This window comes from Pseudocercospora fijiensis (assembly GCF_000340215.1).
Source record: "Pseudocercospora fijiensis CIRAD86 unplaced genomic scaffold MYCFIscaffold_2, whole genome shotgun sequence".
In the NCBI taxonomy this organism is placed as follows: Eukaryota; Fungi; Ascomycota; class Dothideomycetes; order Mycosphaerellales; family Mycosphaerellaceae; genus Pseudocercospora; species Pseudocercospora fijiensis.
In genome coordinates, this window is record NW_006921533.1 from 1,588,373 (window position 1) to 1,615,057 (window position 26,685).

At 47.3% G+C, this 26,685-nt stretch overlaps 8 protein-coding genes across 8 annotated transcripts; 4 read left to right on the top strand and 4 right to left on the bottom strand.

The window, feature by feature from the left end:
• Positions 1-3,564: 3,564 nt before the first annotated feature.
• MYCFIDRAFT_171473 (uncharacterized protein) lies at positions 3,565-14,164 on the top strand (the record flags this gene model as incomplete). The annotated part of the gene is made up of 14 exons (XM_007924948.1): positions 3,565-3,569; positions 12,317-12,397; positions 12,429-12,446; positions 12,500-12,613; positions 12,649-12,706; positions 12,740-13,174; positions 13,200-13,296; positions 13,325-13,612; positions 13,641-13,650; positions 13,691-13,730; positions 13,757-13,901; positions 13,928-13,978; positions 14,031-14,085; positions 14,125-14,164. The coding sequence occupies 14 exons, from the start codon at positions 3,565-3,567 to the stop codon at positions 14,162-14,164; spliced, it is 1,437 nt and encodes a 478-aa protein (XP_007923139.1).
• A 150-nt stretch (positions 14,165-14,314) lies between these two features.
• Positions 14,315-15,955, bottom strand: MYCFIDRAFT_186136 (uncharacterized protein; the record flags this gene model as incomplete). Its single annotated transcript, XM_007924949.1, has 2 exons — positions 14,315-15,234; positions 15,916-15,955. The coding sequence occupies 2 exons, from the start codon at positions 15,953-15,955 to the stop codon at positions 14,315-14,317; spliced, it is 960 nt and encodes a 319-aa protein (XP_007923140.1).
• Positions 15,956-16,243: 288 nt separating this feature from the next.
• On the top strand, positions 16,244-17,064 carry MYCFIDRAFT_213911 (uncharacterized protein; the record flags this gene model as incomplete). Its single annotated transcript, XM_007924950.1, has 1 exon — positions 16,244-17,064. Exon 1 carries the CDS (start codon positions 16,324-16,326, stop codon positions 17,062-17,064), a length of 741 nt encoding a protein of 246 aa, XP_007923141.1. The 5' UTR covers positions 16,244-16,323.
• A 93-nt stretch (positions 17,065-17,157) lies between these two features.
• On the bottom strand, positions 17,158-18,255 carry MYCFIDRAFT_131699 (uncharacterized protein; the record flags this gene model as incomplete). The annotated part of the gene is made up of 1 exon (XM_007924951.1): positions 17,158-18,255. One exon carries the CDS (start codon positions 18,253-18,255, stop codon positions 17,158-17,160), a length of 1,098 nt encoding a protein of 365 aa, XP_007923142.1.
• Positions 18,256-18,789: 534 nt separating this feature from the next.
• On the bottom strand, positions 18,790-21,938 carry MYCFIDRAFT_40707 (uncharacterized protein; the record flags this gene model as incomplete). Its single annotated transcript, XM_007924250.1, has 2 exons — positions 18,790-21,463; positions 21,607-21,938. 2 exons carry the CDS (start codon positions 21,936-21,938, stop codon positions 18,790-18,792), a joined length of 3,006 nt encoding a protein of 1,001 aa, XP_007922441.1.
• Positions 21,939-22,586: 648 nt separating this feature from the next.
• Positions 22,587-23,699, top strand: MYCFIDRAFT_210268 (uncharacterized protein). Its single transcript, XM_007924952.1, has 4 exons — positions 22,587-22,819; positions 22,872-23,036; positions 23,162-23,283; positions 23,343-23,699. The coding sequence occupies exons 2-4, from the start codon at positions 22,872-22,874 to the stop codon at positions 23,449-23,451; spliced, it is 396 nt and encodes a 131-aa protein (XP_007923143.1). The 5' UTR covers positions 22,587-22,819; the 3' UTR covers positions 23,452-23,699.
• A 153-nt stretch (positions 23,700-23,852) lies between these two features.
• Positions 23,853-24,572, bottom strand: MYCFIDRAFT_41035 (uncharacterized protein; the record flags this gene model as incomplete). Its single annotated transcript, XM_007924265.1, has 1 exon — positions 23,853-24,572. The coding sequence occupies one exon, from the start codon at positions 24,570-24,572 to the stop codon at positions 23,853-23,855; it is 720 nt and encodes a 239-aa protein (XP_007922456.1).
• Positions 24,573-24,859: 287 nt separating this feature from the next.
• MYCFIDRAFT_121362 (uncharacterized protein) lies at positions 24,860-25,396 on the top strand (the record flags this gene model as incomplete). The annotated part of the gene is made up of 1 exon (XM_007924953.1): positions 24,860-25,396. A coding segment is annotated over one exon (537 nt), but the record flags the coding sequence as incomplete, so codon positions are not given.
• Between the last annotated feature and the right edge of the window lie 1,289 nt (positions 25,397-26,685).

Sequence of the window (26,685 nt, forward strand, 5' to 3'; positions counted from 1 at the left end):
AGTAGGGCAAACTAATCCTTCGGCCTTAAGTATCTATCTCTTTAGTACTACTATACCGGGCGCAGTTATACCTAGCAAGGAAATCGATTAGAAGTACTTTCCGAAGGGCCTCGAGCTAGTTTGATTAAAAATCCGAGAGGTGTTTCTAGCGGCTTCGTCGCTCGACGGCGAGAACTTAGTAGCGAGACGTCGGCTACAATCGGGCTTAGCAAGAAAGTTAATCGGACGATACTTGTCGAGAACCTCTAAGTGTTAGCTTAGTATATAGCGATATGTTGAGAATCGGTGTGTTTAGGTAGGCGGATAGCTGCAGAAGTAGGCTCGGCTAAATTAGTATAACTTAACGTATACACGTCGCAGAGACTTAATTTTTAAATCGCTATGTTCGGAAATAGCAGCGCTACAACCTCTACGTATTAGATATGCTAGTCTTCGTTAGTGTAGCGAGATCGTGTTTTAATAGCGGAATCTACGATAAAAATTAGCGGTTTAGCTTTAGGCCTTTAGGTAAAGGATTAGGTAGAGTAGTGTGTAATTAGTTATTCGGAAGTCGGCAAAAGAACCCTAAATTTGACTATATTACGTGTGCTAATCTATTCCGCTACTACTACCGCGGAACGTAATCCTTAATATACAAAGGCCTAAACGGAGGTAGGTAATCCGCCTAGTAATCCTCCTAGTAATCTACCTAGAAATCCTCCCGACGATCCTCTACTACCGCTACCTAGTAACTTCGATTCGGGTAATTCCTCTCGTAAGCCGACGTAGGGTTAGCCTTTGCCCTTTCTGCTATTAGACTTATAGGGTCTACTATAGGAAGGTAAGAAGCAACGCTAGAAACACCGTCGGTATAGGGATAATCCGAGTAAGGATAGATCTTTATTTAATAGTAAGGATTCGGACGACTCCGATTAATCTTCGTTAGATAATAATAGCTCCTTAGATAGTAGTTATTATAGATACGCCCGCCGTCGTAGATACTATTAGTATTATCGGGACTACGTCGCGGAAGCGCTAGTTTCTAAAGCGAGTTATATCTAGAGGCACTACGCCTACCCCTAGTAGCTATAGTTCGATCTAGCGCATCTTAGGTTCTTCGATCCTCTACTTAGCGTTACGGATTATAGCGAGGGAGACTATGCCTTAGTTAGGAACAAAATAACATACCGTTTAGTATATGCTTTTATCGAAGCGGCTAAGGATTATACTTATATTATAGAGTAAGAGACAGTTCGTCTTAACCTCTCTCTTTACTTTCGAGGGGTAGCGCTTAGTTAGTATTATAGTTACCTTTCTAGCCGTAACCGAGCAAAACTCTATAGCGGACACGGTCTAAAGCGCTAGGAACGTTGTCTTAGTAAGAAATAGAAGGTCCCTTTAATAAAGGCGATAGATCTCCTCGATAAGCAATGCTACGACTAGTAGGATATTACTTTAGGGCGTTTAGTAACGGACTTTATTATTAAGACAGTGCGACTCGCTAAGGATGCCGGCGTACGGAAATCGAACCGGCTCTTAGAAGCTTACCGTCGAATAGACCCGCGCCTTTAATTAAATATAGACGAGCTAAATTGTCGTATAAAGGTCGATAAGTAGGTTACGTACTACGAGAAGCAGATATTAATCTAGGAGCATATACTTTCGTCCTCGTCTAATTGTCGCTAAGACGCTACAACTAGGAATAATAGCCGCGCTAGTAAGGCTGCCTAGTAGAACCGATATAAAAGGAACGCCTCTTATACTCTAGCGAGCTTCGCTCTAGTAAGAGTATCCCCTAACTACTAGAACCGCGATGCCGACCGACTAAACCTACTACGCCTTACTAACGCCTATTAGCAGAATCGCCTGCCTAACGCCCCTTAGTAGAATCGCCTACCGCCGGTAGGAAATAGTAAAGAACTATCGAAGGGTAGTAGCCCTACCTTCCTCCTAAAAGACCTAAAGCGAGTCGATTCGCGCCTATTTAATCGATAGAATAGAAAGCGCAACGATCGAGCTTGTAAGTAGGCTAACTTTGCCGATAATAGTAAGAAAGCAGGCGATACTGTAAATAATACTAACTAAGCTAACGACGTCTATTAGGAGGATAGTTAGGAGAGTAATAGGAGAACCGACGCAGATAATTATAGCTATTTTAGTAACGCCGGAGAAGACGCCGACTACTTTACCGACTCTTACGACTCTAATCCGGGCTTAGAAGCTTACTTTGCGGGCATAGGCGATCGCTCGCTATTAGCGTTAAACTCGGTACTATAGGCTAAAGCGTCCCTACTAGCGGCGATCTAACTATTTACCTCTACGAAGCACGCTTATAAGATCTGTAGGTAGCGATTTAAGTTAGGCAACCTTCTATACTAGTATATTCGTAAGAAGTATATAGAGGCGACGACGCCTTCTACTATTATCGAACGCGTATTAGCAAACCCGGAAGTAATTTAGTCGAAGGCGCCTCCGTTAGCTTAGTAAGGTTACGCATTCCGGAATTAGCAATATATAACTTTCCCTCTTCGGTTGTTACTATCTAGTATATCTATATAGGTCTGCCTAGATACTAGCTATACGCTTACTATTATAGAAAAAGACTTCGTTTTAACCTATCGCCCGGACGTAGAGATACGTAAGCTACGCGAACCGATCGAAATCGGCGGTATCGCTAGCGCGTATCGCTTCGGGGAATACGTTATATTAGATATGTTTGTTTCGGTAGTAAAGACGGACGATATAGTCTCCCTAGTACGAATAACTCGTAAGGTTTACCTAGTTCCTAAACTAAAGGCAAAAATCCTAGTTAGTATAGATACGATTGCTTTAGAGGGAATAAAGATCGATATTTCTATACAGACGGTTACTATCGCTAGTTAGGACAACGCCCGCTTTAAAGTAGCTGTTAAGCGTAAGAAAGGGAAGTCGGTTTAGCGCCTCGTAAGGCTAGCGGAGGATGTAACATTAGCGCCGCGTACGGTCGCCCTCGCGCTAGTTAAGTATAGCGGTAACCTCCCTAAGAGCCGGGATTTCATTCTTAATGCCGGTTTCTTAGTCTAGCTAACTAGCAATATATAGGGATTATCGTTACAAGCTCCGCCTTTAGTAATAGCGTATAATTAGGTCGTAGACGCTAATTTTTCTTATATATATATTCGTAACGATACGACTACTCTAGTAACGATTCGAGCTAGATAGCTACTCGGTTCGTTAAGTAATAGGACTATTGCTAGGGCCTACTATATCGACGTAGCCGACTATAGACTAGTAGGATTGAGTTCTAACGCTTTTACGGCTATACGGGATATGCTAAATACATAGTAGAAATACTAGTACGCGTTAGGCGTAACGATCTATAGTAACGATAACTAAGCAGACTAAATTGCTATAGTAGTCGAGCGGTACCCAGAGCTCTTTACTAATCGCTAGACGGTCGTTAATATTCCCGAGCACAATTACATGCCTATCCTAACCGTATTAAATTACCTAGATCTGTTGCCGCCCTCTCGTATAATTAACCTAGGTAAGAGGGATCGTAAAGTAGTAGACAAGATATATAACGACTTGCACCGCTAGGGGAAGATGCAGTATATAACCGAGCCTACGCTCTTCGGCTTTCTAGTGTTTGTCGTATAGAAGCGCGTTACTAATAGTAAAGGTAGTATAATTAATAAGCCGCGGGCGGTAGTCGATATACGCGCCTTAAATAAGGTAACGATCCCCGATAGCTATTAGATACCGCTCTAGGCGGACCTCTTTATACAGTTAGTAGGGTACTAGTATATTAGTACTATAGACTGCCTAACCTTCTTCTACTAATAGGGCGTAAAGCCGGAGGATCGTTATAAATTAACGATTAATACTTATCGTAGCTAGGAACAGTATAAGGTCGCTATTATAGGATATTCGAACAGTATCTAATTCGTATAGCGGAAGCTAGATTAGATCCTTCGCGACTGTCGCAGCTTTGCGCAAGCTTATATCGACGATATCGTAGTGTTTTCGAAGACGTTACCTAAGCATCTCGATTATCTAGAAGCGGTCTTCTAGAGATTAGACGCCGTAAGGATTAGTATTAGTCCGAAGAAGACTTTCTTAGGCTTCCTCTTTGCGACTCTTTTAGGTTAGTACGTTAGCGGCCTCGGTCTAGCTACGAGTAAAGAGAAAATCGTAGCGATTACCTTACTTTAGTTCCCGGAGAATATATAGAAGCTAGAGTATTATCTCGGTCTAACTAATTAGTTGCGGCAATACATCCTATACTACGTATAGATAGCGGCGCCTCTATAGGCGGAGAAGACACGCTTATTAAAAGGGGCGCTAGTTACTAGCAATAGTCGTCGCCGGTACGTCGCCGTTACGACGCTAGGTAAGAACGATTAGTACCGCAACGAGCTAGTAAAAGCGTTTCGCTTGTTATAATCGATGTTCTACGAGCTCTCCTTTCTATACTATTTCGACCCTAACTATCGCTTATATACTAATATAGATTCCTCTAAAGAGTTTAGCTATAGCGCGGTACTCTACTATATCGATAGAGACCTAGACCCTATTCTATCTAAGGGAAAGGCGTAGTTGTTTCCTTATTATAAGGTTTAGCCTATTTTGTTCTTAAGCTAAGGCCTAACTTAGGCGGAGATACGATATTAGCCGATAGAGCTCGAATACTCGGGAATCGTATAAATAGTAAAGAAGGTAGGCTATTTAATGCATGCTTTATCGAGGCCGACGACTATCTTTATAGACTACTATACCGCGGTCGGTCTTACTAACTCGGTATCGATAACTACGACTACCGATATAGGTAAGTAGAACCTAAAATTAGTAAGGGCATCGATATTCCTTTCCTAATATCGAGTCGATATAGTTTACCGTCTAGGGCGGATATACCTAGTTCTAGACGCCCTTAGTCGACTTCTAGGAGATATAGAGTCGCCTAAGCTAACGCCGGACGAGGAGAACTTAGACCCGCTCTCTTACTATACCGACGCTACGCCCTCTTCGGCCGATCTAGAGGAAGTAGCCTACTTCTATACGATATTAGTAGAGCTAGATCCGGATTTCCGACGTCGGTTAAACCGAGCGTACGATAACGACGAATATTAGTCTAGGGTTTTGCGACTAGTTCGATAAGCGTAGGCGCGGAATGCTTTAGAGCGTCTCTATTCGGAGGGAGCTAATATGCCTTCGGTAACGAAAACGCTAGTTCGGTATAAGGGTAGCAAAAATCCGGACCTATTCGTAGGTAATAAGTTTAATAGTCCGCTAGGCATTCGATTCTTTAAGAGGGACGGCCTCTTATATTTCTATAACTAATCTTTAGGGCGCGAGCGACTCTATATCCCTCGAGCCTTAATAGGCGAGATCTTCGAGTAGGCTTACGATAACCGTTACTACTAAGGCTTTTAGCGCGTCTTCGACTACATTTAAGCTTCCTTCTTTATATATCGACTCGCTCGCTACCTTCGCCTTTATTTAGATTATTATTACTAGTATCTCCTTTTACGTATCCCTCGATACGCTCCTTATAGCGAACTTTACCCGATCTAGAATGCGGAGGGCCTATACTATACTATAACGATAGATCTCGTAACCGCCTTACTAGTTACAACCGATAGTTTTAATATACTATATATAATTACTTATAAGACGTCTAAGCAGGTAGCAGTCGTCCTAGGCAAAGAGAACTAGAAGGCCTACGACTAGGGCATCGCTCTAATCGATAGGCTTTACTTAATAGATATAAGTTTGCTAGTAGTGCTTATCGCTAACCGTAATCCTTACTAGCTAAGCGACTTCTTTAAGGGCGTTTTCTCGCGCCTACGTACGAAGCTAGCTACGTCTACGGCCTACTACCCTTAAACCGATAGTTAATCCGAGCGAACTAACTAAACGGTCGAGACGGCGATTTATTACTAGTTAGCGGATTATCCTAGCGAGGATTAGACGACGTTTATCCTATAGCTATAAGCTACGCTTAATAACTCCTATAATGCGACTACCGGTTAGTCGCCGAACGAGGTTACTATAGGCGTAAGGACGAATCTCGACTCGCTTAATATACTATACGACTATCCGTATAATAGGGCAGTAGCGCGTAGCCGTATCTAGAAGGAAGTCTAGGATGCGATTACTTAGGCGAACGTAAAAATAAAAGAACGGTATAATAGCAAGCATAAGCCCCTATTCCTTAAGCTAGGTAACCGTATTATACTTCGCCTATACCGTAGTTACGAAGTACTAGGTTAGTCGTACAAGTTTAGCTACCGTTTTAAAGGGCCTTTTACGGTTCTCGAGAAGGTCGGACGACTAGCCTACTATCTCGAGTTGCCGCTATTAATGCGTATCTATCCGGTAATATCGGTTTCGTAGTTAGAAAAAGCTCCTAAAGACCTAGATCCTTTTAAGAGAACTATTAATTACAAGCCCCTATCCGTTATAGCTAAGGATAGTCTAGGTTCTAGCGACGAGGGCGACTTTTACGAAATCGAGCGCTTTCTCGGGCGACGGACCGTCGTCCGAAGAGGCTAGCCTATTCTCTAATACCTAGTAAAGTAGAAAGGGTATAGGAGCGCCTATAATATATAGTATAATATCGACGACTTAACGGGCGCAGACGATCTGCGTAAAATCTATAATAACGTATACTCTCTAGAGAAGGCACTGCTATCCCGTACCCTCTATAGGGTAGTAAAGCGGACGAGAGCTCGCTAGCCTTTTTTAGAGGTCGCTAGCTCTACCGATAAAGGCGAGGCCGGACAATCCCTCGCGGTTCGTCGTAAATCGATACGACTCTACGGCGCGACTCCTTCTTTAGAGTCGTAATCTACCTAGGCGTACCCTTATATCGTTATCGTAACTACGTTACTTAGGCAACCGTTATACGTAGACGCGGGCTATCCCTTATTTAGTATCGATCTTTCCGGACGATAAGAGAGCTTTCTATTAATTACCGATAACGAATAGGAACGGCCCTCGAGCGCGATAACTGCGTCCGTCGCGGGAAACGTAAACTAGTAGCTTTTTAGAAAAAATTTCTATAGCACCGATCGCGATATAAGCGCCTAAACGTTATATTATTCGAGGCGGATTTATAGCACCTATCTCGCTTATACCGTAAGGCCGATACGTTCGACCTCCTCTAAGAAGCGATAGCTAAGGAATATCGTAAAAGCGAGGATCGAGAACCCTAGGATACTACGATAGGGAATAGTAAGGTTAACGCTCCTTATAGGGAACCGCTACTATTAGACGGTCTAGGATCGGCCGGATAGTCCTTATTTGTTACCGGCTTAACGCCTACGCCTAAGCTAGAGAGTAGGGCAAGCAATAAGGATATAGTATTAGATACTATAGTCGAGAGGTATACGGCCGCGCCTAAGCTAGATAATATAACGGATAAGGAGGTTGTAGTATTAGATACTACGGTCGAAAGTCGTATAGCCGCGCCGGAGGCAGATAATATAACAAATAAAGAGGATACGGTATTAGACGAAACGGTCGAGAATCGCATAGCCGCGCCGGAGCCTAAGGATATAACGAACGAGAAAGATACAACGCTTAATACTATAGTCGAGGAACGTACGGCTACGCCTAAGCTAGAGAATTTAGAGAGCCTAGAAAAGGATTTAGTAGGTAGAGAAGACGCAATAGTAGATTAGATCGGCGAGTATCGTAGAGAGATAGATAACGCTACGCTCTACCTATAATAAACGCGTCTAGAGGAATATAATACTAACCTAGTATAGACGCTAGAGGGCTTTGCGATCCTCGCTATAGCGGAAGGCAATCTTCGATAGACCTTTCGTAAGGCGCTATCGCTTATTTCTACTAACGGCAGTTTAAGTACTAGCGAGGTTTAGGCGGTATTAAGCTACGCTACTAAGAATAGATATATACGGCCTTTCCTAATATTTACCGAGGACAGATTAGATATAGAACTATACTACGTATTAACGGACTCCGGTCGACAACTATTATAGCAATACGCCCCGTTATTCTTAGGCTGTAGTCGTATTAACGATACGCTAATAGCGAGCTTAGCACCGTTGCCCCTAGCTAATAATATAGACGAATCCGATTTAGAATTACTCGAGGTAATAGCTCGCCCGCAATCGTAGGGGACGCTAGATAGCGAGTTTAGTACTATATAGCGTTAGACTATTGCTAGCCTATCGATAGTGCTTCCGAATCTAGACTATCTGCTCTCTAATATTAGACGGTTCTCCTTTCTAAAATATTACGTACTAGCGGTTATCGCGGCGGTTAATCTAGATTACGTTTTCGATAGGAAGTCGTTTATATAGGCGGTTATAGCGCTTACTACGAAGAAGAAATAGTTAACAGAGCTAGCGAAGGCGTTACTAGGCGAGGGCCGATAGACGGGCCGAGCGCTCTATAAGGCTATAGCCGACTACTTTATCGATAAGGACGACCCTCCGCCGCACTATTTAGGTAAATAGGAGTTTGTTTAGAAGGGCAAAGCGTCGTAGGTCGAGATTCTAGAGGCCGAGAAGCTATAGGATATCGTACCGGGCTTCTTTGCCCTTTACCGAGACGCCGCTACCTACGCGTCTAGTAGCCCGGTTAATAGTATAGAAAGCGGCCCGATTAATCCCGTTAGCGCGTAGCCTTTTAACGCGCCTTCGGCTTTAGAATCGGTACTACTGTTAATAATACCTGCAAATCGACTAGCTTTACTAGAATTACTATCTCCGCTAGCGCGTATACTTCCTAATTTACCGCTACTATAGGCACTCGCCTCCCTAACGTAGGCGCCGAGTAACGGCTCGCTATAAGCGCCTATACTAGCTCCTCCTAAGCTCCTAGCTACTCCGATCGAGTCGGTTTTTAAGGAATCTCCGGTCCTATCCCCTAAAGAACTCAAGTTCGAGTAGTAGCAGCTTCGAGGCTAGCGCGCGCGTTAGACTTTAATTAATAAGCGTCTTCTTCGCGCTAACGAGACGCCCGAGCAAGCTACAATCCGGTAGTACGTAGAGTACAAGGACTATAATAAGAAAGTCGATATGCTAATCGCTGCTAATCCTATAGAGCGTAATAAGAATAGAGACGTACGCTTTATCTAGGCCGCGAAGCTCGCACGTAACGCGTACGCTAAGGACGCTAACGGTCGGCTACCTAATCTTTTTCGCCTATACCTATATAAGCGAATAGTCGAACACTATTTAGTAAGGCTTTAGTATTACCTACATTATCTATACCTTATAGCTAGCGATCGGCGCTTCTAGATTCTACGCGAATTGCATTAGTATATAAGTAAGCTAGTTACTGATTCTAAAAACCTACTCTTTACGCAACTGTGCTTCTTTTAAATTATAAACAACGATCTCGCCTATAAATACTCTATCTTTAGGACCGACCTCTACTCGGACGGTTACGATACGTAGTAAGAGATTTACGCGATTCGCTTTAGCGAGTACGTAGCGCTTATAACGGCGGGCGAATTAAAGGAGCTTCCTAACCTAGCTAACCTCGATACGAATTTTCTACTAACTGTTACTTTCTACTACGCGAAGTTGTAGCACCGACTCCTAGTAAACATTACCCGCTTACGCGAGAACTTCCTTAGCTTAAGCACCTATACCGGCGACCTACGATTCTAGCTAGCACTGTCTCTAATCTATAATAGAGCCGTCGGTCTTATAGTACGCGCTATCTTACACTTCCTATAGACAGTCGACCTTATATAAAAGTAGTTCTACCGCTTTGTCCTAAAAGAATATCGCGATAGCATTATAGTAGGCAGTTACCTAGTCCTATATAAGCGTAGCGAGAACGGTAAGGACGTATCCTACCGTAACTACGGTAAGGAATACCTAAAGACGGGTAAGCGACCTATTAGCGAATACGTCGGAGCGACGAAGCATTATAAGATCGATCTAACTACCTACGGCGAAGTCTAATTCTTATAAATAGTAGCTACTAGACGACTCTCGATAGTGCGCCTACCTCTACTAGACTCCTAGCTTAAGGACTATACAGTTTAGCTACTACTAATTAGTATAGAACTTAGTACCTAGTCGGCTATATAGCCCTATAAGTAGTACGAGTTGTCCCTTAATTCTAGTAGTCTGCCCTACTTATACCGTCGTAACCTAGGTCGCCTAGCTATTACCTAGGACGTCGTCGCTTATACCTAGCGGTATGTTACGGTCCGTAACGCCTATACGCTTCGCGGTAAGAGCTATATATCCGCCCTCTATACTAATAAGGCGCTTGCGGATACGAAGGCTACTAATACGTCGCGTATAGAATAGTACGCTTAGCTTATAGGTAGCGGTCGCTACTAGAACAGTACCTATGCTACTAATAAGGGCAAAGGCATACCTCTACTACTCCTTAACCGTTAATACCTAGTAGACTTTAGCCTAGTCTACTAGCTAACTTAGATCGATCCGGTATACGCCTTATCTACCTTTATCGCCTATATCTAGACGCTTAAGGACGGCGCTATTCCTAATAGATTAGAGCCCGCGCTAACGCTATAGTTCTACAATTTGCTAAAGACGGTCGCTACTAATCTAGTCTTCGATCCTTTAGGCGTCTAGGAGCGTATTATATAGGGCAATACTATTTTTAAGTACGATAAGATAGTAACGAATAAGAATTACTAGTAGTATAATATCGACTATACTTAGGATCCTATAGGCGCATTCCTAGTACCGTTATCCGACTACTCGCTAGACGAGACCGACCTTACTAACGCGTACCTCTTTAGCAAAATCTTCCCTCCTAAGCTCGCGACTTAGGCTAAGCCGCAACCTCCGGCCGTTGCCCCGCTAACTAAGGCGATCTAGCTAAACTCCTCGCGCGTATTACTATCGACTAAGTTAAATACTCGCTAGAAGCTAACCGCTAGCCCGTTCTTAGCGCCTCGCCTATTATTAAAGATGCCGCTACCGTCTAACCTATTCTCTACGCCTACGAAGGCTCTAGCTGCGGCTTAGCTACTACCGCCTAACAATATAGTTACGTAGCTATAGTATAAGCTCCTAGCGCTTCCGATACGCTTACTACCTTTGCCCGCCCTATAGGAAAACACTATAGGCGCCTACGGACAATACTAATATAATATAACGGCAATTAGTATACGTACGCTTAACTTACAAGCTCTCTACTATATACGCTAGTCCGAGTTAGCAGCAACCGAGGTGCACTAGCTATAATAGATACTAGCTAAGATATAGATCCGCGAAGCAACGGAGCGCTAGATAGCCTAGTAGTATCGTCTTTCCGCTACGGTCTTAAAGGAGTCGCTTACGCTATCGCTAACCTATCTTTACTACGATTTCTTACGCGTCGCGCCGCAATAGGCAATCCCTATACTATACCTAATCTACGAGGACGCTTTTAAGCTGCTCGGCGGCGTATAAGGCAATACTACTAAGGATAAGATCGCAAAGCTTAATATATAGATAGCCGACTACTTTAAGCTATATAGTGCTATGCGCGACGCCGATATGCTACTATTACTAGGTGCCGACTTCCCTAATATCCCTATCGATTAGTTAGACCGCGCTACTACTATAGCGGACGTAGTTAATACCTCGCTATCCGATAACAAGACTATAAAGACCGTCGCGCCTTAGCCGTAGCTAAAGGCGGTTTAGACTATACCGACTAGCTTACGCGACGCCCTTTGTAACCATTGTAATAAGTAAGTATAAAACCGACGCAGTTATTACTAGAGAGATACAATTCTATACCTAGTATTACTATTCTAGTATACTGTTTAGGCTTAGCCTTTGTGCGACGCTATTACGCTCTTTTACCTTAAACCTTCCTACGGTGCGGCCTACTAAGGACCTTTGTTTTAGGATACTATAGACAGTGCCGACCTTTTTTATAAAAAGGGAGGCTATTACGATATAACACTATTATATATACGATAGCAGGCAGCGGTTACTATCGACCGCTGCGGTCGCTATTGCTACTAATAGTAGAACTATTATATAGATAGCTTGCCTCGCGGTACCTTAGAGAATATATTAACTTTTATACTATATAACCGTTACGATACCTTCGTACTATAACCGTATACCTAGTATAGTTTCTATAATCTTAGAAGATACTAGTACTACGGTATATACTAGTATTACTAGACAAATATACTAGTAGGTAGTAGATTAGTAGAATAAGCGTTCTTAATATAGAGATTATAGAGATTAGACTATTAATATCGTAGGCAAAATACTATGTATACTTAGTATAAGCTAACTTGAAATTAATTGTATATGTAGCTCCCGGACATTCTAGACACATGTTTTAAATACACATTTCCGGATAACATTTCCGGGAAGTATGCACATTTCAGGAAGTATCTGCCGATAAATAGTGTACATTTGAGGTATTGTCCGGGTGAGTTGGAAGACATGGTTAGTCTTCACGCCGGAACGTTTACGATGACGAGAGCGGTCGGATGATAGAGTGCATCAATCGGAAATGTGGTGCATAGTTGTAACGATTTAAGAAGGCGAAGATGAGTCGGAGATTGAAGGCTCGTCGTTCTCGCTTTCGGTTGCCGCTCCCAAGTGTCATCCAGACATCAGCAATATACTGTAGGCCAGTATGATCATCTCGCATTCGGCGACTTTGCACCGCAGCTGGGAGAGTGGCGGACCTCGACCATACTAACGGACGGCATAGCGAATCGAGTCGGCATCGCGAGCACGATAAGACGACCTCCAAGCCGCTCGCAACATTCGTAGGCATTGAAGCAGCTCATTCGAGGCCATAGCACTTGAACAGTCTTGCCCGCCTCGCCGGTTTGGACGAGAGTGAGAGTTCGTCCGTCGAATATACTTTCAGTAACAACATCCTGCAGCAGCCGATATTTCCTGCGTCCAAGAACTGTTCAAGTCGTATCTTAATTTGGTACACCAAAGCAAAGGGTGTCGAGCAAGGCCACAACATTTTGCAGACACGTGGCCCTACCAGCAGCCGGAAACATCACGCAGAGGCTGAAAGTGCTCAGCTTCTTTCAGCACTGTGGCCAGTCGCACGGATTTTAGACGCGTTCTGTGATCTGGGAAACACAATAAACTATACCTTCAGCAAAAGTCATGTCTCTGTAATGGACAAAAGACGTAGCAAAGAGTCTCCTAATCAGTGGGCATGTCAATGCTCGCCAAGCGTGAGTCGCTCTATAAGCGATGTATGGGTCTCACATGGAGTGCATGAGGCAAGCACAAATCCAGCCTGCCACAGGAGATGGCTGTGTGGTGAGGTGCCATGAAATTGGGCGGATGCTAATCTGCATATATGACGACGCCTGCAAAACTACGACTTGGCACGGTGACCAGTCATCTTCTATATAACTGAGTGAACATTGCTCTTGATCGAAACAAGCTGATCGAAACAAGCTGTCCGCGGGCAAAGATGTACTTGACATCGCTGAATGTCGCATCGATCTCCATATTCTTTCTACATGTCGCTCATCGTTGGAGGTCAGTCACTCGTGTGAATTTCCAACGATACAATGCTAATCACGACGCAGGCGGCACTGCTGGCCTCGTGCTGAGCAACCGACTTAGCGAATCCGGAAAGCACACCGTAATCACCTTCGAAGCTGGAGGGCCACCGACCAACGCAGCTGCATACAGGACTGCCGGTGGCAATCAATTCGTGCCGTGTTGTAGTATTATCAGAGTTGCAACTCGAATTTCATAGGCTGTCTGCAGGCCTGCAGGATAGAAAGGATGCATTCGTGTCTGGTCAATGATGAAAGAGTGCCGTGATTTGGTTTTCGCCGCAGCCTGATGCGTTTCAGTTTCAACCACTTCGGATTGTCGGAAAAACAACGACAGCAGTCTTTCTGCCGGATCTGATCTTCCTGCCGCGCATCGACCGACTCAGACAAAGGGCAATCATTTTGAACATCGACATTCCCGCCGGTGCATGTGCGCGAATCCGAACGTGGGACAAGATCTCGTGAAAGGTCTCGCGGATCACCACAAAACGCCTGACTCGTTCAGCGGTCACAAGTAAAGACCGGGCCATTCCATCAATTGTACCTCGGCGGCTTGCAGCGTCTGCATTGGAATTTAACCTCTTGCCAAGACAATTCAAGTTTAGAGCGCACCAGTGACGTGCACGATAGAAAACATTACCGACTTGCGCAAGAGATTTGACATCTCCAAGATATTTTGGGTCTGGATCTTGAACCTTTCGCGCTCAGTGTATACTTTTATACAACAGGTCTATTCAGAGTGATCTGTGACAGTGTCAGCGCAAGCACTCGAAATTCTTTCGACGAAGGATGAACACTTACCACTATGGAAGAGGCAAGCGCACATTCCTTCCGGGTATAGTCTTACACTGCGCTGTAGCCGCCTCTACTGCCTCCGCTATGCATCCGGTCAGAGACATTGCTCGTCCAGTCCTTCACGATATACGGAATGTCCCGGATTGTGTCGCCATGCGGTATTAAGTCCCAGCCTCGAGCGCCATATCGGTTGTAGTTCAGCCATGAGCCGAAGATGATGTAAGCTGCGATAAGCAGGAAGACGATGATCAGGAACCAGGTGAAGAAACCCCAGCTACCTTTGCTGCTTGAAGGCGTCTTGGCCGCTTCGCCTTCGCAAGCGTACTTTGTCTTCCAGTCCAGCCGTAACACGCGCACGTCCTTTTCAAGCTTAAAGCTGACATATTGTAATGCCTTGCCCTTGTCCAGATCTGGCAGTGGCTCCTCTTTCTCATCTCCATCTTTCTCGTCTTCTCGCTTGCTCATGGCGCTGTATGCATCAAAGCCCTTCATCTTGGGGTCCTTGTCGAATCCTTCGATACCCTCCCACTCCTTGTCACAGATCATGGTCACGATGGCCTTGTGCGGCTCTTTCTCATACATTCCACCTTGAAGCTCTATCCTCACGCCTTCCTTCATTGAATCGCCAGTGCTTGCACTATCCTTAAGTCGAGTAAATTTGGGGTCCAGATGTCGGCCATCCCCGAGGGTGTACTGGCCTGCGATCGGAATCACTTTTCTTGTAAAGCCGTCTGGCGTCTCGTCATTGTAGTCCTTCTCAATCCCGCACACCCTGGTTCCAGACGGACATTGTAGATCTGACTTGATGTTCTTGTCCTTCGCCAAAGGTTTGCATAAGTCGATGGTAAATGTGGTATTGGAGATTGAAGGGGGCTTGCGTTCCAGAAGATGCACTGCTTTCGGGCCGCCCAAGGGCTCGAAGTTGAAGGAGGCCTCGTCGGCGCGAATGTGCTTGCAGTCGAGCGTCACTGCTGAAATGGCCGCGGGAAGCAGTGAAATGGCTGAGAGCAGGGCGAAGGACGGCATGTCTCTGGGAATGGTGGATGCCTTGCGCGGCGATGCGCGACTCGGATGCGCAGAGTAAAGTTGGAACTGCCAGTCAGTGAGCGGGCAAAGATCGTGAGAATCTCAGAGGATGCGCTGTGGTCTTGAGTGTCCAAGCAGAGTATTAGAAGAGTTTCAATAGAAAAAAGTCGATGGCTCAGTATGAAGTGGTGTAGATTGTCGATTGTCTCGATGCTCGCAGTAAGCCCCAAGTTCCGACTAGCCGAGAAATAAGCTTTGTAAACCGCTTGGTCAAAGCGCCCTCAATTTTCCTCCAGCGACTTCATCTCGCACTTTCTCCTTCACTCATCGACCTCCATCACATGCCAATCGACACTATAGGCCGGCGGATATACGATGCCCCCGGACCAGGCTGTTAGTTAGACTTCGAGACATCACAGTTGTCCACTAGTCTTGGTTAAGCAGCCCAGAGAAATCACCACTCTCTTTGTTACCCTCGATGCTCTAGAATACACACTCCGCTTCTAAAGTATGCAGGTAGTATCAATCATTGCAGAGACAAGACTCTCCCCCGCCATCGCAGCTCAAGCAATTCTCGTTCACTACGCTGCATCATGTCGAGCTGAAGAGCTACCATGCCATACCTGAGCCAAGCATCCAGAGCAAGATGTTGAAACACAGCATCTCAACTGCGCCTCTTACGCGTGTTGCTTGTTCTCTCTGATTCGGTCAAAACCAACGCGAGAATAGCGCCGAAGTCGCCATCTACCGGGTATTGATGATATTTTGGGCATCACCATCCCGGCAAACCAAGAACGTACCGACATGGGTGCCAACCTTGTCAACTCATCTCCCCAGTTGCCGGGTAGAGCCTCCCTCGGCCTTCAAGTGTAAGCATATACCAACGTCGCGCCATCATTAATAGCTCCATTCTAGTCGTGAATGTCTGTCTGGACAGGGCCTAGACGTGCAGCAAGTTCAAACGCCACGAGTAGACAGAAGCCGCTGTGGAATACCAGCACCACCAAGACGCCGACCAGATCGGAAACACAATGCTGCATCTCTACCTCCTTCCTCCCGCCCTCCTCCTTGCTGTCGCCAATGCCCAAAAATCAACCTTCCAATCCGACATGTCCCAAGACGCCTCCCGAGCAGCCGTCTCCGCATCCCTCATGAACATAACCTTCTCAACCACAACAACAGCCGACTGCGCCCAAAACACCACCAACACCGACGCCCTCAGCATAGCAATCCGCACCGTGCCGAAAAAATCCACATGTTTCAACATAGCCGAAACATTCTCCGGAAACAACACCTCCGCTTACTCTACGAAAGGCTACACCTGCGACAACGGAATCGCATGCGGAGTCAACTACACAGTAATGTCCTGGTCCTACAACTCCGCAGCAAACTACTCCCAAATCTGGTATACGCAGACACGAAACCCATTCACATTCCACGCAGCCAACGACACGAAGGAACCCGTCGTCGGTGGCAGACTCACATTCTCTACGTTCAATGGAGAGGATTGTAAGAAAGTGAAAGTCGAGGGGACGGGACATAAGGCCGAGAAGTTTGAGTGGAATTGCAATTCTGAGGATGGTGAATGTAGCACTGTACCTTTTCCGATCAAGAGTTTTTCGATCAGCATGACGGATCCTGATGATGTGAATGATCGGAATTGTACGATTGCTAAGACTGCGGATGCGAGAAGCAAACATGAAGAGCAGAGGACGAGTACGGTGTTCATTGCGCTTGCGGTTGCGTTCGCCGGGGTGGCGTTTTTGGTATAGAGAAAAGCGGAGGTGTTGTATAAATATGAATATTGAACATGATGATTCGTGTGAATCTGTGTCCATGCTTTCTCGCTCTCTATGATCAGCGACCTACAACCCCCAATCTCTCCTCACAGTCCTTCCCTCAGCTTTGATACTGACGTACCAAAGCTTATATGCATTCATAATGTAAATCCCACCAGGAGCGAAAATGAAATTATTCACACCTTTTCCGCCAACCCCGAATTTGCCAATCAGTACACCTTCCTTGTTCCAAACATGTATGCCATCTGATACTGCCGAGTAGACATTGCCCTTGGTATCGGTATGGATACCATCAGGAATCCCAACACTAGTGTAAGCGAACACTTGGCGATTCTCCAAACGCTTGCCGTCAGGAGTGATGTCGAAGCGATAAATCGTGGCTGGATTCGTGGCATTGTCTTCGACTAGTTGATGGGGCATTCCGGTATTTGTGACATAGACGTGTTTGTAGTCTACAGAGAACTCAATGCCGTTAGGAGCAACGAAGGAGTCGGCTACTGCTTGAACAACGCCGGTGTTAGGCTCGAAGCGGTAGACTTGGGGACGGATGGATGGCTCTAGACCAAAATTCTGCCAGTAAGCGTAGCGTGCGTCGGTGAACCAGAGGTCGCCCGTGTAAGGGTGTTGGATCACATCATTGAGCGAGGAGAAATTGCCGCCGAGGAAGTTGTTCAGGATGACCTTCGTCTCGTTTGTGGCTGGATTGACGACGGTGAGTTGACTTCGGTGGTTGTTGATGTCGCCTTGATCGCAGAAAACGATCTGTTGTCCTTCGCTGCTGTTGACTGGAGTCCCGACAGGATAGAATGCAGCACCCCCATTGGCCTCTGCGACATTGTCGTAACGAGTGAAGCTGACATCGCCGGTCTTTGGGTCGATGATCGTCACGTTGATTGGGTTGTCGAGAGAGCCAGCCCAATTTGAAGTCGCATAAATCTTGCCTGTCGCTTGATTGTACACGCCTGCTTCGTGAAAAGCATCGAAAGGGAGCTCAGCAACCAGCCTCTGAGTCGAATTTGTCCCAATCACATCGTCGGCGAAAGATCGCTCGTACGCCAACAAGGAGACGTGATCAGTTGATGCATTGGTAATCGAATCGAGACTTTTGGCGTAGTCGAAGCTGGCCGCGAGTCGCAGTACATCGACGTAGGTGATGTTGACCATCTTGTTGGGAGCCGAACCGTATCAAACGTGGGTACCCAGATGCTTCTGGCTTACTTAAACCACGTTCTGAAGAAGAAAACGTGCTGAGAAGGTCAGATATTAAGACGTCTGCCATGCTTTGGCCGATGCTACCGTCAACGGCGCCACTCGCACGTGGTACAACCCGGTGTTGCTCGGTTGCCAAGAAGGGTAGCTGAGGATTCCAGCAAAGTGGCTGCGACAAAGTGGAGGGGCCGACTCGTGTCGGGTACGGTATGACTTGATGGCCAGAAACCATCAATGTTCTCTCCTTCGCTTAACGCGTTGTTCTTGTTCGCAGTGTACCTTATCTCTTGAGCGATTTCGGCGGCATTTCCAAGATCCACCCAGCAGTGGAGCGCTAATCTTGTCAGACCATAATTTGACTGCTATCATGACTTGCACTAGGAAAAGCTCTCAAACTCGAGGCTTGTTGCTCATCGAATAGAGAATGGGGTGAATCCAACAAGCAGAGTAGTCGATGCTCGTCAGTAGTCTTTAAAGCTTGGTCTTAGCTCAGTCTTGCTTCGTTCTCGTCCGGTCGATCGTGCCACTTTCTGTTCTTGTACGCGTATACACAAGCGTCTCCTCAGACTGTTCGCGGTCCGGATCGGTCGTGGAGACGATATGGTACGAGAAGTCAAGCTCTCCGACAAGCTCTTTGACTCCAGCAACCAAGCGACGCAGATCGTCATGGATAAATCTGGTACCGAGCTGTATGACAGCGAAGCTTGCATAGCCAGGTTCGGCAATGTGTCTGACACTCAAGAGCTTGTTGTCCATCTCCTCAAGCTTCTGGCCAAGTGTGTATGGCTCTGGCACTTTCAAATACGGAGGCAAAGGCTGCTCGCCAATGATCGAAGCTGACAGTAGTACGAGAAGGGTTGTTACTTGCTCGGAAGTGTAGTTCGCTTGGCCAATTAGCTTTTCGAATTGGTGTACCCATGCAAGTCCGTGCTGCTCTTCGCCCTCTTGTCGCAGCTCCTGGAAGCTGTATGAAGCCAACGACACAAGCGACATGAAATTGAGAATGCTTTGAAGCTGATTGATGAGCCTTTGGTATTGCTCACGCGGGAACTTGCCCCCTATTGGGATGTCAAACTTCAAGAACTGCGACTGTGCTCTTAAGCTGGAGAGTGTGAGGTTGGCTTTCGCGTAAAGCTTGTTGCGTGCTTTCTCCAACCTTCGTCCAGGACTGTCCTTTAGCGTCATATCGCCGGTCTGGTTTCGCAATCTCAACCGGACGATCTCATGCATGACCGAGTAGTAATTGGCCAGCAGGTACAGTGCAGAGCCCAGTTGTCTCCGAAGCTGATTGCGTTCCGTGATAGGGTATGGGAACCACGTCCAGATCCATGCCACGAAAAGACCTCCGCAGACAGTCGCCAGTCGGATGGGGCCAAGCTCGTAGATGGGATAGTATGCTTGCCCATTCGACGTGGCTCTCTCAACGCCCAGCTTTCTAACTTGCAACTCGTAGCCGATCATCAAGCTGACAGTGATCTGGAAAATGACGCCGACCGGAATGTATGCAGGATACTTGAGCATGATGTAGGCTCCGATGTGCATGGTCAGGAAGTAGAAGATGATGCTCCCGGCGGTCTTTTCGTCCACGATATACCAGGCTACCCAGGCAGCGATCAATGCCAAGAATGTGCCGCCTGCACGTAGGATGAAGTTTCTGAGGCTTTGTCCAGCTGAAGGACTCATTGCGATAGACACCATGATTTGTGCCCAGAACAGCCGCTGTTCGGTATAGAATGCTTGTGTATCTCGAAGGTAGCACACAATGGCGATTGTCATCGTTGCAGCCGAAGCTCGAAGCCCGAAAGCTGCTGCTGGAGATGCAAAGAAATGTGCAATCTTGCGAAGGACCTCACCGCCTCGCTCGAAAGCGTTGGCTGGTGGGAGATGTTCTGGATCTTTCCGTTTCCTGTATGCGTCTCCCAGGTAGACCTGCGCACGATGGCCCTCGCTGGTCATACCATCGTTGCTGTCTCCGTGCGCATCTTCGTTATCATTAAACAAGCTGATGAACCATTTCCGCAGTCGCTTCCATCCTGGCACGACGATGCGCTTGCGGCTGAGTTTTCCATTGTCTCGATATTGTTCAACTGCGTGAATCAGGTATGAGGTCCTCTTCGCCGCGCTTATTAGCAAGAACTCAATATACAGGCAGAGGAAAAGTTGACGACGTAGCCGTCTGTGAGGATCCGAGAGCATGCCTTCATTCATCCATTCTGGAGCTTCGAAGTCGACGCGATCTGGGTCCTCGAAGAAATTTCCGGGGAGTTCAATACCATGCAGGTGGCACCAGCCTCTCAGCATTGTCTTTTTACTCTCAACAAATTCAACGCTTCGGTGCTGGAAGACTGTGAAGAAACCTTTGTCCCCGGGTCTCGGATCCGTCCCCTCAGATTCCACATCTTGCTTGCCAGCATTTTTCCAGCTTTTCTTCGGACCAAGTTGAAGGACTATGCGGACGTGTTCTAGACCCTCATCAATGGTCTGCGTGATGTGATTGAAGGGCTGACTTAAGTGTCTCATCAATTCATGCCATTCGTTAATAGCCTCAATTCTCATCTTCTCCGATTCATTGTGAGCATCGTCTAGTGTGGCATCCGCAAGATCGACGTCTCTATCCCAACCTCGATCCTCTGCAATGCGAACGAAGATGTCTGCCATGCAGCTGAGACCAATGGTGGGAACCATGACTCCACGTATTAGACGAAATACCTCTTGAATGTCGTCCGGGCCAAGTTTCCCTAGTGCAACTTCTCGTTTCGCAAAAGGCATATCGGTGGACATTTTGCCATGTAGTGCAGCAAGCGCTTGCATTTTCTGCTTGAATACCTTTGCCTCGGGGCTTTTGGGCAGCTTTTCACCAATCGTGTTGGTCGATTGAGCAGCAAACATATCTTGGCGCTCAAGCGCGTGCATATAGTCTAAATTAGCTTTCAGTGCTCCACGCAAGGATGCGATATATGCAGTCATTCCTTTGAAGACGACGTCTCGAGAGTTGACAGGAAAAATCAATAGAGAGACACCCGCTCCAATACCGAAGCCGGTAAGGAAGCCAATGAACAGCTTGAGCGCGAACGAATTAGCATACGCCATGGTCGGCCATTGTGGTCCGTACGTCATGGAAACGTTGGCAAACACTGCCCACATGATGCAAGGAATGTTGTACCTGTAAGTGAGTGAGAAGAGAGTCAGCGAAATTACGAACAATGCCGCCCAAAATTCAAATTCCGTGTTGATGCTGCGAGGCGATGCGACCACAATGACCATCAAAGTTTGCAGCTGTGCAAAAGGAGGTGAATTCACACTTACTGCGGCAACTTGGCTCGAAGCACACTGATGCAGAAGATCTGGAACATCAACCATACCCCTGCAACGGCAGACGCCGAGGAGTTGTAGGATGATGTATCTCCATTCCTGGCCTGTACACAGCAATACATGGCCAGAAGTGATACGCTGCATCCAATGCAGAGAAGAAGTATATTCACAAGCAGCGTCTGGATGAATTTCGCTCGCGGCATTATCACAACCGTAAGGATCGTCATGATAATCGATAAATAGCCCAAGGTCCCGTAGTAATCCGCCCAAGGCGTAGCCTGGAATGCAGCCAAAGTAATGGTCGGAGCGACCGAGCTTTTGAACATGGTCATGGAGGTCCTTTGATCGACTCCATATTTGGACCATAGTGCCTTGATCTTCGAACTGAAAGAAGACTGCTTTGACTTCGATTCTTCAGGCGCACTCTCCATCTGCTCCTCGATTGTTGAGCCAGTGTGAGTACGCGCGTACGGCCCTCCATTCCTTGTTCCCTCGGTTCCAGCCGAGTCAGAGCTTGTTGTCCGCCTCGACTCGACTCGCTCCATTGTGATGCAAGTATTTGGGCTCAGGGATCCTTAAGTCGATTTCGCTTCAGTCGCTCCGCAGTACCTCAATGATACCGAGTTGGTGGTTGTCGCTGAGGAAGCATGGCCGAGGTGTGCAATGCAGATGGCGCTCTACCGCTACAAACATTAGGAGCAGTATCCGAGCGCTTATCGCACCTCATAAGAGACGAGATACCAGGCGGGCTAGATGTATGAAGAAGGAGAGATTCCCGCGCGTGATGTGAGCATGAGGGTGGCGAGCAAAAATTGTCGTCGGGCAGATATCGCCGTTAACGCATCGGCCGGCTCAAGGCGGCTTCTATTTCAAGATGACTTCGGCCGGAAGATCGATGCCGAGTGGTATGGTCGACGCTCACAACGAGCACTGCATCTGAGCTGACAATGGAAGGTGCTGTAAAGGACTCCAGAGACGATATTGAGATTGAGCTGCAGAAGCGGGCGGTTGTGAAAGCCAAGCGTGCTGTCGCCATCTTGCCTGCCGATTTTCGTGCTGTCGACTGTTGTAGCCTCAGGCAGCACTGCTCGGGCCGCTGAATCTTGGCGCTTCCACCGCAAATTGCTGCTTCCCGCACATCATCGCATCGAGACTTTGCTGCGCAGACGTCGCTTTCAGGACCAATACTAACACAGCAGCAGTCACGGTACGCACACCCGCTATAGCGACACTTTGCGACCGTACTGACTCTCGCAAAGATGGTCGCCGCAAAGAAGCACGTCCCGATCGTGAAGAAGCACACCACTCGCTTCAACCGCCACCAGTCCGACCGCTTCAAGTGCGTCGACCCATCATGGAGGAAGCCTAAGGGTATCGACAACCGTGTCCGGAGACGATTCAAGGGCCAGGCCGCCATGCCAAAGGTGCGTTGAAAGCGATGCATGGGGAAAGAGAAAAGAGCATGGAAGGAGCAAGAATGGACACAGAAGGAGCAGTGGGGAGAGAGACGCTCACAAGAGTATGGTGCTGACAAGATTTTCACATACAGATCGGCTACGGTAACAACAAGAAGACCCGCCACATGATGCCATCCGGCCACAAGGCTTTCCTCGTCAACAACATCCGTGACTTGGACCTCCTCCTCATGCACAACCGCACCTACGCTGCCGAGTAAGGACAAATCTGCTGCTGAGGATGAAGGGCCAGGATACTGATATGAATTCTTGCAGAATCGCACATGCAGTCTCGTCGAGAAAGCGCATCGAAATCGTGGCCCGCGCCAAGCAGCTCGGCGTCAAGGTCACCAACGGCAAGGCCAAGATCACCTCCGAGTCGTAAACGTGTTTCCTTACTTTATGATGCGGGCAATGTGACTACAGGCGATGGAATGAAAGCAGGAACTGGGATGGCGTCATTGAAAGGGTGCAATTGCAATGCATATTCGAGGTTGCTTTATGGGCCAGACCACTGTTCAGCGATTTTTGGCTGGTCTGGAGGTCTCTACATGAACGCCGCCAACGCCTCGCTAGAGTACTGCAGTACGTAGCGTACTGAATCGCGTGAAAGCATGAAGAAATGATGATGTGCCCACTGTTCCCATCTCACACGAAAGTCTTCAGACATGTCAAAAGGCTCCATTCAACCCCTTCGTGCCGAGTCCATTAACGCCAATGCCATGCCAGGATATCATATCGGACAAATGCTGTCCGAAAGCCATGGTCGTCCCCACGGCCCACTCATCACTCCTCCATCTCATTCTTCTCCACCGCCGTAACATCCTGCGTCGCCGCACTCCAGTATGCCTTAACATGAACCTTGAATTCCGCAATCGCAACACCGAAAAGCTTCAGTAATGCAGTCTGATGCGAATTCAACTCCTGTCCCTCCTCACAAACCACAAATTCCTGATCCAGTACAACCTTCCCCTTCTCAAGTCTCGTCGGCATTCCCCATTTCCTCACCATAACCTCCAAACTATGCGGCAGCGCCACATCATCTTCTTCCGCAACCTCTCCACCCCTCGAATACACCACACCTTTCGGCACCACAAACCCTCGGTTCGCAACAACCCCAGCCCTAGCAAAATCCACCTCCACATAATTCTCAAGATACTCCAATACCTCGCTCGGTGCTCTATTCGTGCATAGCAGCCCAACATTTCCCTGCAAATATTTCGCCAATTTGGCAAGACCAGGCGCACATTCATCTTCAGGACCCGAACCGAGAGCTTTTGCCATGACTTTTGTTTTCCCGTAGAAGATTCTGCCGTCGGACGAGAACTCTTGGCGTACGTTCTTTATGTATGTGTTTCGCATGTTGGAGACGTCGAAGACAAAGATGTGGGCGTATGTGTCGCAGGCAGATTGTACGGCGGTGTAGAGTGCTTCGCGGACTTCTTTTGAGGGCTTCTTTTGGACGTTGGAGGTGTGGATGATTTTGGCGCGTTTGGACTTTGGCATTGTGGTGGATTCTGAGAGGGTCTGCTTGTTGAATGAGAGGGTGGCTTCGTTGCCCGATGTGAGCTCTATGTGCCGGGCGAAGAGATATCTGGTATGCGATCAAGGTCGAATCTCGAAGCTCAAATTTCAGACCGTTGCAAGGCGCTAAGGCACACCTGCATCCGCCAAAGCCGATAACCCCGTTGTGTTTATCCCAGAATCGCGTCCTTCTCTTCAACGCTGCAACACGCGCATTGAAGACTGAGGTATGCGTGTAGGTCACGACAATGGCGTCGAATAAACAGACGACGACTGCTCTACTCACAGAGCACTTCCGTTATACGCCGCTTACACTCCTGGACGACATCATAAATACTGTGAACGAATTGGTCTTCCGAGCAGTCAACGCGATTGAGGAGGGTTTCGCGGGTACGACAGCAGAGCAATTAGGCTTTGAACTGGATAAGAAGACTGCAGCTACCCTGCCAAATGAACAAGCGCGACGCGAGGCGCTCAGTGAATTGAAGCAGAATGAGATCGACAATGGCATTGTCAAACTGGAAAGTCTGCTGAACGCGACGGTGGACAAGGACTTCGACAAGTTCGAAATCTACACGCTTCGAAATATCCTTTCGGTCGGCCATGAAGATGATCTTGCAAATTGGGTGCGCCTGGACCACTACAAGGGTGTGGATGTGGTCAACAGTGACGAGGTGCCGACGCCTGAAGCAGTGCAGATGCAGAGGCGCAAGCTGCATGAGACTGCGAAGCTAAATACTTTGCTGAGGGCCGAGGAGGCTAAGAACGCGGCCGTGCTACAACAGCTCAGCTCATTGATTGGAGCCGAACCAGAGAATGAAGGAGCAGAAAGTAGTGCGCCATTGGGGTTTTTGAACGCGGCTACTCAGGCACAGCATCTGACGCAGGACACGAAATATGCGCTCAGCCAGCTTCCGGCCTTGCAGCAGCTACTGGAGAAGCTGAAAGACGCCATGCAGTCACTTCCGGCAGCACGACAGTCCAAGTATGACGATGAGGATGGTCCTGAAGCTAGAAGGAGACGATACTTGGAAAGCCAGAGCAGAAGAGCGCTGGAGAGGACAGGCATTGATCCCGACTCTTCTGCAGGTGCGTCGCTTGCGGCTGGGAGAAAGATGGGGAGGGACGAGCTGGAGGGTATTGAGGCTGTCGCACAGGCGTTGGGTGGAGCCGAAAAGAAAAAAGACGCGACTTGACGTGCAAGCTCGTTGCGAGGTCACGAGCTATCAAAGACATGAACGAGAGACGAATGACTTGAGAGATTTACGATCAACACGAGGCGATTTATGGTTCTAAGAATGCACGAAAAATATTTCCATTGACTCAGGAGCGAGGAGCGGCGTTGGCAAGCAACGCACATTCGAGTGGTCTTACCTACGGTGCTACAGCATCTGGTGAGGTGAACCCGGACTCAAGCCTCGCTTGTCGATCCTCTGCGCATCGAGGACGGAAATGGTATCAATCTTCAGCTCGATCAAGCAATGCAACACGATGACTGTTGCTGGTTAAGAACACTTAAGAGCGCTTCCTCTCCGGACATCGCACTTCCAAGACAACAACTTCTTGCACGCCGAAGTGCTATCAGCATGTCGACTGACGAGAATGTCACTCTCGTAGTGATTGTCACCACCAAACCAGACAAGGGAGAATTGGTACGCCGCAGACGGAATTCTGGATACTTATTATGCTAACGGCGACAAGTTCCGCAAAACGAGCGAAGAGTACTATCACTCTTTCAAAGACAAGGAACCTGATTGTATCCAGTTTCAATTCCACAAAGATGTTACTGGAGCCAATGACAATGGAAACGAAAGGTGGCTCTTGGTTGAGCGGTACGACACTGAATTGTTATCTGGTCATCCTGATACGTGCTAAGACCTGCCAGTTATTCTTCGAAAGCAGCTCTAGATCTCCATAGATCCTCGGAGGGTCACCAGAATATGTTCAAGATTTTCCACCAGCTGGATCTGCTCGATGGCATGCCGATCATGTTCGAAGGAAGTCCCGTATTCGGCCATGCGTAGCTGGCCACGTCAAATCTTCTTCACGTAGAAAGTCTTTAGCACTGGTTCTTCCAAGATTTGAAAGTACTTCT

Coding starts and splice junctions, on each gene's coding strand:
- MYCFIDRAFT_210268 (XM_007924952.1), top strand. CDS start 22,872: ATGGTCGCCGCAAAGAAGCACGTCCCGATCGTGAAGAAGCACACCACT. Junction 23,037..23,161: donor GCCAGGCCGCCATGCCAAAG/GTGCGTTGAAAG, acceptor TTTCACATACAG/ATCGGCTACGGTAACAACAA. Junction 23,284..23,342: donor AACCGCACCTACGCTGCCGA/GTAAGGACAAAT, acceptor GAATTCTTGCAG/AATCGCACATGCAGTCTCGT.